At 63.1% G+C, this 10157-nt stretch overlaps 1 protein-coding gene across 1 annotated transcript; it reads right to left on the reverse strand.

The window, feature by feature from the left end:
* Positions 1–2745: 2745 nt before the first annotated feature.
* Positions 2746–10110, reverse strand: TLE5 (TLE family member 5, transcriptional modulator; the record flags this gene model as incomplete). Its single annotated transcript, XM_046651777.1, has 7 exons — positions 2746–3525; positions 3629–3703; positions 4965–5027; positions 5734–5778; positions 6948–7011; positions 9259–9356; positions 9851–10110. Coding segments are annotated over 7 exons (827 nt in total), but the record flags the coding sequence as incomplete, so codon positions are not given.
* Positions 10111–10157: the final 47 nt, after the last annotated feature.

A 10157-nucleotide genomic window follows, 5' to 3' on the forward strand; every position in this document is an offset into this window, starting at 1 on the left:
CCCCCCCCCCCCCCCCCCCCCGGGCCCTGCATGCATGCGCCCCAGCGTCAGTAATAATAATTACAGCATCAGCTGCCAGCCCGGGAGGCCTCGCTGGCCCACAGTCGCTCCGGGGTCGAGCCCCGTGCAGACCAGGGCTGCCCGCAATAAATTTGCGGACAATTATCGAGTCGCTTCTATGTGCAAATTTCAAAAAAAAAAAAAAAGGAACCGACCCTCCGTCCTGTCTCTGCCTCGTGTCTGTCACACGCCCCCGGCGACACACTGTATTTTCCTTATTTCTCTGTCTCCCCGACCCACGGCGGGGATGTGTCTGTTCTGTCCTCGCTGTGGCCCCCGGGGCTCAGAGTGGAGTCTCGGAAAATGAGCGCACGCGTGTGCCGGGCTCTGCGTTCCCGGGGTTAAATAAGGCGATCTGGGTCACCAGCCTTGGTTCTGCGATCAGACCCATTTTCCAGGGAGGGAAGCCACGACCCAGACGGGGGAAGCCACTTGCCCAGATCAGGCAGCTGGGGAGGAAGAACCGGAATTTAAACTCACCGCTGGGGACCCCATGCCTGGCACCATTATGTAACACATTAATAATATCCACTATGGGGGGAGGGGAGGAAGATGGAGGGGGGCGTGTGTCACAGAACCCTGCTTTGGGGGACGGTCAGGGAAGGCCCTCGGAAAAGTGACTTCTGGGGAGTCTTGGGGGATTAGAACCCTGAGGAGGGGAGAAAAAAAAAGTACACTGTTCCTGGCGAAGGGAACAGCCTGTGCAAAGTCCTCAAGGCAATAAACAGTAAGATGTTTCAACCTGGCTGCAGCCTCAGCCTGCTGAGTAGGAATGATTGGAGGGCTGGGTGGCAGGACTGGCCCAGCAGGGCCTCGTGGGCCTTGGTGAAGAATTTAGCATTTATTCTGAGGGCCACCGGGGCCAAAGATAATCGACTTTTTTTATCGTTTTTAAAAATTGTGAAAAATAACGCACCGACAGAAGAGTGCACAGATGGTAAATGAACATTTCTATGGATTTTCACAAAATGAACACACTCCTGTGATCAGCCGGCAAGTTAAGAAAGGAAACAAGGCCAGCCACGTCAGAAGTCCCTTTTGCCCCTCCCCCCTCCTAAGGGTAAACTGGTGGCATGGGACACTGTTGGTCACTTGGCCTGTTTTGTTCTTCCAATTGCACGGTATTTACTCTTTTGTTCAGCGTTATGGGTGTGAGATGCCTGGTGTTGAGTCCCATTCTTTTTCACGGCTGCGTAGTATTCCATTGCACAACTAGGTTGTGACTTCTCCTCCTGTAGCTGATGGACAGCTGGTGGTTTCCAGTTTGGGTCGATGATAACTCACTTCAGCGGCTCTGAACGCTGTGATTTACAGCTTCTGGGCCGACTCAAACAGCATTTCTGTTGGAGGATGGACGCAAGAGGGGGATTGCTGGGTGCCAAACAGCCTTCCGAAGAAGATGGAACAATTTACACTCCCCAAGTGGCGGTGGCGTAGGTGACTTCGGGTTTTCAACACGAGGATGTGTGTTGAGCGGCGAGTGACCCCATCACACAGGCGTTTGGGGAGGTGCTTCGGCCGCAGTGGGGGAGACATGGGAGCCAGTAGGCGGCTGGTGTGACCACTCCGGTCCCCGCTCTGCCTCCTCTTTCTCTCCTTGGGGACACGAGGAGTTTTCCCTGAGGTCGGCAGTCCCGCCATGGCCCCCCTCTCCCTCCCTCCTTCCCTCTCTGTGCCTTTGCTCCAGTGGGAACCCACTGGACAAGGAGACGGAGCAGAACATGTTGGACTTCAGTATCCCTCAGTGTCCCAGCTCCCAGCGGGGGTTTATGTGCCACGCGGCCCTGGGAAGGATCTTGCAAAGTCAGGATGGCTCCCCCCACCCCAGCGCCACATCCTGGGTGGGCAGCCTGAGGTCCCCTTGGCCCAAGTGCCGGATGCACCGGGGGAATGTGGCTCCCCTTGCGGTGGTCCAGCTTGGGTGCAGTGGTGATGCTGGGGGGCTTTCAAAAGGGTCCTTGGAGGGTCGAGATTCAGCTGGGGGTCTGCGTTCTCTCATCCAGGACAAGGGTCTGTGTGTGTGCGCCACGGGGCCGGGGGTGAGGATTCCAGTCTCCACATCTTCCCTTTCAAAGGGAAAAGAATATCACTGGGAGCCCTCTGGCTTGGGGCTCAGAACCCAGCTCTGCCACACACCATCAGTGACCCCTTAGCCTTTGCCCCTATGTCTAAATGGCTGGCGAGACCTCAAGCACCTAGGCCGTGCTGTGTGACCTAGAGCCTCCGGCTGACCCTCTCTGGTCCAGAGATAAGACTACGCATACACCAGGAATCACCTAGGCTCCTCCATATCCGGTCCTGTAACGGAGGAAAGGGGCTCAGACATGAAGGACGCCCCCTCCTCCCCCAGGGAAGGGCCCCCCCCCCGCCCCAGGGCAGCCGCAACACAGAGGCAGGAACACGGCAACCAACCTTCTCACATTTTTATTTGAAAGGCACAGCTAAGCCCACCCTCGAGACAGCATTTCACTTCTCTCCGCGGAGATCAAACGAGGAACACACAGAAGCCGGCAGTCTAAGAAACTATATACAGACACAGGTGTGGGTGTTGCTTTCTCTTTTTTTTTTTTTAAACATTTTTCTGTGCTGTTTTTTGTTTGTTTGTTTGTTTTTAATATCCCCCTTCTTCAAAGACAAGCTAGTGTATTGGGAAAAGAAAAAAAGGAAAAGAAAAACCAAGACAACTCGAGTACCCTCATCTTTATTGGGGACGGGCAGGAAGAGGACTGTGGGGCGCCCGCCCGCCCCGCTCGGGCCCCTCTTCTGTGGGCGAGGGGACAGGCCCGGGGGGGCGTGTGCGGGGTGGGGGGGGATGGGGACTCGGGGGGCCCGGGCGGGGAGGGGGCAGCTAGCATCGCTCGCATGCAGTGCCGGTGGGGGGGAGGCTGGGGGCGCCCCGAGGGCCCGGGCGGACTGTCAGGTGCACGTGTGCGCAACAGGGGGTGCGGGGGGTGGGGTTCTTGAGGTTTTGCTCCCTTCCGACCTGGCCTCCATCTGCACCTCGGCTCGCCTCGGCTCTCTCGCCTTCAGGTTGCAGGGGGAGAGGGGTGGGAGGAGGAGGAGGAGGAGGGGGGTCCGGGGCAGGAGCCGAGCCAGGGGGCGCCCCGCGCAGGCTGGGGCTCCCAGAAACACCACCGGGCGAGCCGACCCCGGGCGATCCTGTGTCTGGCGCCGAGCCTTCCTCTCTCTCTCTCTGCCTCCCCCCCCCGTCCCGTCCCCCCCCCCCGCCCCCCCCGCTGCCCGCTAATCCGACTTGTCGCCGTCGTCCTCCTGGTGGGTGTCCCCGTCGTGCCCGTTCTTGTCTTCCTTGGAGAGATGCGCCTGGGAGCCGAGCGCCGACAGCGACAGGAGGCCTGTGCCCGCGCTCACCGCCGGCAGCGAGGGCGGCTGCAGCCCCACGGGCAGCGGGGTCAGCGGGAGGGCCAAGGCCTGAAGCTGGGACAGCTGGTGGGCCTGGAGCTGCTGCTGCAGGGCGGAGGAGGGGGCGTTAGTCGGCAGGCACCCCCCCGCAGCGCGCACGCCCGCCCGCCCTCCCTCCCTCCTGCCCGCAAGGCGACCCCAAACGCACTCGGATAATGGAGTTGAGCTCCGGCGCTGTGACCTGCTTGGCCCTCTCGATGGCTCCCAGGACCTGCTGCTGGTGCTGGAAGGAGGGTGGGGAGGAGAGAGGAGTCAGGTGATGCGCCCTCATCTCTGCCAGGGTTTGTGGCACCCACGCCCCTCCCCAGAAAGCCCCCTCTCTGCAGGGGATTCTTTCACCAAGCTTCAGTCTCTTCATCTGGAAAATAGAGGGGCCTACAAGACCCAGAGAGGCTGGTGGAAAAAGCCTTTGGGGGAGTCAGAGGTTAACCCCTGGGTGGTGACCTATCCGATGCCGCGTGCACAGAAATAAAAATGCAGTGCACAGCCCGGCCAAATGTACAGGGAAGTCCTGATCCTAGGAACTCAGAGACTGTGCTCTGAGATGTGCTAATCTAAGCTTCCCTACTTCTAGACCTGGGAAAGGCACAGCAAATTCTAGCAGGGCTGGGGTATGAGCCCAGGTTCAGGGCATTCCCGCCGCTCCTCAGAGCCCTGCCTGAAAGTCTGTCTCTCCTGCCATCAGATGCTAGAATCTGCCAATCTCCTTTTTCGCCTTGGCTACCAGGAAGCCCCTGTCACGAAAGGAAAGCACCAATCTAGGTCTGCAGAGCCCCAAGTGCCCCCTTCTCTGGGGCTGTCCTGGTGTCCTTCTGGGACTGTCCCCAGGCATGCCTGTCACCTAAAGGACCCTGAGATATGAAAAAGGAAATCATGAATTATTTACAGTCAACCTGGCAGAGAGCCGGAGCTGAGCCCTACATGGCCTCGCGGGTGCTGGTGGTGGAGCCAGCCTCACACCAAGAGTCTGAGAACCCGAGAAAGAAGAAGAGGAAGGACTGGCTGCCCAGTTCCCCTGGGTGTGTGTGTGTGTGTGTGTGTGCGCGCGCCTGTGGCCGTGTGTGCCCGTGTCAGCGTACACCTTGTGCGCCTGCGTGTGTGCGCACCTCTGTGTGTCTGCCTGCCGTGTGCATCCGTATGTTGCATCTGTGTGGGTCTGTGTGCTGGGCGTCCTCCCCACAGCCTCCGTCCCCCTGTTCCCAGCCTGCAGCGGGAACATCCGCAGGGCCTAGCGGATGAAGCCCCGGAGGGTGAGAAATGAGGCAAGACGATTCTGGGCGGCCTTGGCCGATCTGACATTTTACCCGAAATGACTCACCCGGCCTGGGAACTCCACAGCGGGGGAGGCCCCTCCCTCCCCGCCCTGCGCCCCTTGGGGTTTGCGGGCCTGGGAGGTCCAGAGAGGGCCGGTGTGTGCCCTGGGGCGCCCAGCACGCTGTAGCCCCAGGCGGCAGGGGGGGGTGTTCCCGTCCCGGAGCGCTCACCTCCTGGGACAGGTAGGGCAGCACCTGCGCGCAGATCCCATTCAGCCTCTTCACGATCTCAGCCTGGAACAGACAGCCGCCTCGGTCCGCAGGTGCCGCCGGCCCGGGCCCCGCCCACCAGACCCAGGGCCCGCCCACTACACCCGCGGCCCCGCCCACCAGACCCAGGGCCCACCCACTAGACCCGCGGCCCCGCCCACCAGGCCCAGGGCCCGCCCATTAGGCCCGGGCCCCGCCCACCGGGCCCAGGGCCCGCCCACTAGACCCAGCCCCGCCCACCAGGCCCGCGGCCCCGCCCACCAGGCCCAGGGCCCGCCCATTAGGCCCGGGCCCCGCCCACCAGGCCCAGGGGCCGCCCACGTGGCCCAGGTCCGCGCCTAACAGCGCAAGCGCAGGCCCACGCGGGGGCTGGCGGCCAGCGGACGATGACGCCGGTGCCGACGGGTAGTGGGCGCCCCGTGGGAGGGAGCGAGGGAGGGGGCGGTGGGGGCAGTCGGCATCCACATTCCGTGACGTCCCAGATACTGGCCTCATGGAGGCACCGACGGCAGAAGCCAGGGCGGAGGGCAATCCGGGGGTGGCAAGGCGTACCCACCCCGCACTGTCACCAAGGGGAGGCGACAGGGTTGGGGTGGCACGTCCCTGTCCCTCTCCTTGGAGGGGATCAACCTGTGACAGGATCCCAGGGCGGACCTGATGCTCAGCCGGGCCAGAGGGGGCGAGGGGACGGCGGAGGAGGGGGCGGCGGCGGCGGCGGAGGGGTCCGTACCTGCTTGTGCATCTCGATGTTCAAGCCGTAGGACATCTCGTAGTACTGCGTGGGGGGGACAGAGAGGGAGAAGTGGGGCGGGCGAAGACGGGGGCTCGAGAGACAAAGAGATGGGGGTGACAGGGAGAGACAGGAGAGGGAGGCAGAGAAGGGGAGAGACGGTGGGAGGGAGAGAGAGACGGAGCCAGGCAGGGGGAGGGAGGGAGGCTGGGAGGGGGGACACCCGCCCCTGGAGCGGGAGCGAGGCGGCCCAGGTGCCTGGCTGGGGGGCTGGGCCTCTGGCTTCTGGCGTAATTACGGAGTCCCCCCCTCCACCAACACACACACATTCCAGGCCTCCTAATCTCTTATCTTTATGTGTCTTGTCTGCGGGTGGCCCCAGACTCCAGGGAAGTTTGCCTTCCTGGGTATAAATAATCCAGGATACACAGAGCTTGCCGGGTCTGGCTCCGAAGCCGGCAGCCCCCCTCCCCACGCCCCACATCTGACCCTGCCCCTCCCTTGCTGGAAACTGTCCCGTGGAAGAGGGGAGAACCAAGTGGGTTCCAGCCCCTTGCACGCTTGCTTTCCCCTTCTCTGCCGAGCAAGCTCCTACTCGTTCATCAAGACCCCAGCAGCAATACCCCACTCTCCACGCAGCCTTCCTCAGGCAGCGTGCCCCCCTTCTGGAGCCCCCAGTCCCGGGTCCCTTCTCTGCCCCAGCGCCATCCCTCCGGGCCGAGAGGGGCCGTGTCTGGCTCTGCTCCGGGCTGGACCAAGGCAGGGGTTTTGGGGGCCAAAACGGCCACCTGGAGGGGATGCAACTGAGCAAGTGATTTCAGCAGGGTGCACGGGCGGGGGCTGAAATGTCAGGCCAAGGGGAGCCAATGTCACCCCCCAACACACTAACCCCCAAGGGCGTCCCCCTCCCAGGGCGGGCAGGGGAGGAGGGGGCGGGGAGCGGCCCACGTCAGTTCCTGGCCGCGGCTCCACAGCTGCGTCCGCGGCTGCCAAGGACGGCGGGGGGACCTGGCAGGCCCGGGCTGCAACCCGGTGGCTTGGCACCTCCGTCACCGCCTGGGCCGCCAGCCAGGCCAGCCGGGCGGACGCGGCCGAGCGCCAGGGGCCGCGGGATGGAGAGCAGCCGCGACGCCCTGCCCTTCCCGGGGGGAGGCGGCCGCGGTGCCGGCGGGGAGGAGGGTCCGGGGTCCCCCACGCCCGCCCGCCCGGCTTACCATGACGTAATGACGCTGCATCTCCGACTTCTCGCTGGCCAGCTTGTCGCATTCGAGCTTCAGGCTGAAAGGGGGACAGGAGGGAGGGGCGGGCGCTGGGCTGGGGGACCCCGACCTTCAAGGGGGACACACGTGCCCTCCTCTGTGAAGACGGGGCAGGGGGAACCTCGGTTCACTAGCTCTAAGATGGGGATTATGAAACCAGCCTCGCGGATCGGCGGTGGAGAATAATAATGAGAATAATAATAAAAAAATAACCAAAGTCAGAGCGATGGCCGGACTCTGGGTGAGACGGGGATTCAGAGAACCCTTGACCTATCCCGAACCTGAATGAAGTCCAAACTATTAGCGTCACTCTCATTTTACAGATGATGCAATGTATGCCCAGAGAGGTTGAGTAACTGGCTCAAGGTCACACAGCCAGGAAGCTGGCTTCAGAGGCCACACTCTCCACCAGTGGGGAAAACTCTCCAGCGAGGGAGGGACAGACAGACACGGCAGAGGGGCCTAGAGGGCGGGGCTGGCTGTAGGGCCCTGGGATGGACTCACCAAGGAATCCCCAAGGGGCCACAGCCCCTCTGATTTCAAGAGGGGGTGAAAGTTCCAGTGCTGGGTAACACGATGGTGACCCGGCCTCTCTCAGGCTCCCCCAGTGAGGACGAGCTGCAGCATTTCTCTAAGCACCGCCCCCCCCAAAGGGAGCTGACAGCACAGCCACAAGGCAGCCCGGCCGGCTTCCAAGGTGTCCTGCTCCCTCGATGCTGTGTGACTGCAGGCAAACTCCTCTCCCTCTCTGGGCCTGGGTCTCCAGGCTGTTAAATACCAACTTCCCCAGGTGGGGTGGTGAGGAGGAAGCGGATTAAGACAAGAAGCGCTCTTAGAACAACGCCTGGCATACAGTAAGCATCCAATAAATGCTTAGTGGTCTCATGGTCAGCCCAGGAGCCGAATGTGTCCCCCCAGGGGGTCCAGTTTGTTTTCTGATTTTCTTTAAAAATGTGCATTTGTTGACATCACTAAAAAACAGAAAATCAGGCCGTTTGATCCCCGACTCTGGATTTTTGGCCTTTTCTGAGGGCCCGGCAGAGCCGGCGGCGCCCCCACATGGCCGGACCCCTCCCTGTACGGAGGGAACCCCCGTCCAGGGCACCGAGACCCGCAAGCACAGAGAGGGCTCTGGCCTCCCCGAGGTCACACAGCACTGAGGCAGTGATGTGATGCTGAGTCTCTGGGGCTGGACCACCCGGGGCTCAGAGTGCGGTGGGCGAGGGCCGGGCTGGGAGGGGAGGACCCCCCAGGTCTCCCAAAGGCCAGGCCCACCAGGGCAACCCGAGACCCCTCCCCGTCACGGGACCAGAGCACATTCCCGGGGCCTGCCTTTCAACTGTGCGTGCCTCAGTCTCCCCATCTTTAAAATGGGCACAATTACAGCACGGCACGAACAATCTCCCGAGAGGGTGTCTGTTCCCTATTTAGCACCCACGGAAGCTACGAGGCAGCCCCAAATCGCTGGATGTTCGTAAAAAAAAAATCACTATTCTTTCTATTTGGAGGAAACCCAGCATCCTTCAGTAACTCCTTCTGTATGGGTAAACTGAGTCCAGAGAGGGTCCCCCAGACCCCCCTGGGATTTGTGGCCTCCTTTGGACCCCCTTCTGATTCCCAGGTAACCCCTCCCCCATTCTTCAACCCAGAGAGACTGCGTGCAAATCTCAGTTCTGCCACCTCCTTGCTGTGCATCCCCAGGAAATCCCTGACCTCTCTGGGCCGAAGCGTCTCAAGCGTAAGATGAAAGTAATACTACTTCCTTCCTTTTACAGGGGCCACACGCCAGCCCCTTAGAAAGGCCAGAAAGTGACATTCTGGAGGGAGGATCACCTTCGAGAACCTGCCGGCTGCCAGGGTGGCTGTCTCCAAAACCAGGCCGAAAGAGACAGCCCATCAGGCGGCACGATTTTTCCTTTTGGGGGTGGGCAGCCGGAGGGTGCAGCCCCTACTCCGGTTGTGGGGAGGTCGGTTATCCAGTGGGGACTGGGGTGGGACGCGGGCTCTGACGCCCTACAGCTGAGGCTTGGGGCAAATTATTTAACTTTCTGTGCGTCGATTTCCGCATCTGAGCAATGGGACTGCTCGAAAAAAGAAATGAGTTTAAAAACGGGCCCAGTGCCCAGGGTGGCACCTGCCAGGGGAGACCCTCTGGATCTGGATTTTTCCGGGTGTGTGCACACGGGGGGGGGGGGTGGCGCCCCGGCTCGGGGCTGTCCTGCTCCGGGGTCCCCCCCGCCCCCCGGGGCGCAGACAGACCCCTCACCTGTGGTACTGCGCCTGCAGGAGCTGGAACTCGTCTTTGATGCGGTCGCACGAGTCCGAGGTGGTGAATTTGAGTTGCTGGGGTAGGTGCGACGAGCCCTGCGGGAGGGGGCGGCGGGGTCAGGCCCAGGCGTGGAGAGGGGACCCCTCCCTCCCTCCCTCCCTCCCGGGCGGCCCCGAGGCCAGGCCGGCCCAGCTGCGCATCCCCTCCACCCCCGCGCCCCACTTCCCGGGCCCGTGTTTACAGCCCCCGGCGTGCCCCCGCCCTCGCTTCCTGCCCTCGCCTCTCCCGGGGGAAGCCAGGGGGTGGGCGCGCCCGGAGCTGCCGAGTCCCCGCCGCCCCCGGGCTGGGGGGGGCGCTGGGAGGCCCGCCCTGGGGTGGGAGGGGGGCATGGGGCGCCCTCTACCGCCCCTCCAAGCGACGGGAGGGGGGCGCCCATCGAGCGCCCCCGCTGCCTCTGGGAGAGGGAGGGGGCGCAGGCGTCCTAGGGGGTCCCCGTCCCCAAGATGGGGGGAGCCAGGCCTCCCTGCAAAGTCCCGTTGGGGGAGGGGCCCCTCTCGGCGCCCAGAATCTCCCGGCGGGGGTCCCTCACCCCAGATTCCCAGCACCCTTCCTCCGGGCCGCGCTCTTTCGGGAGGGGTGCGCCTCGATAGGCCCCCACTCCCGGCGCCGAGAGCAGCCCCGCCGTTAGAGGTGCGCGGTGGGGCCCCGGGGCGCCCCAGGCCCGACGCCAAGGCCGCCCAGGCCCTGCCTGGCTCGGTGGGGGGGCGCAGGGCCCAAGTGCCGGGGAGGGGGGGGCGGCGCGGGGCCGGGAGCTGGAGGGGACACGGCCTGGGAGCTGGGATGGGGGGGCTCGGCCCGGAAGCTGGGAGGGGGACCGGGAGCTACGTGGGGGGGGG

The sequence above is a fragment of the Equus quagga genome, unplaced genomic scaffold (assembly GCF_021613505.1).
Source record: "Equus quagga isolate Etosha38 unplaced genomic scaffold, UCLA_HA_Equagga_1.0 73870_RagTag, whole genome shotgun sequence".
NCBI classification, from domain to species: domain Eukaryota; kingdom Metazoa; phylum Chordata; class Mammalia; order Perissodactyla; family Equidae; genus Equus; species Equus quagga.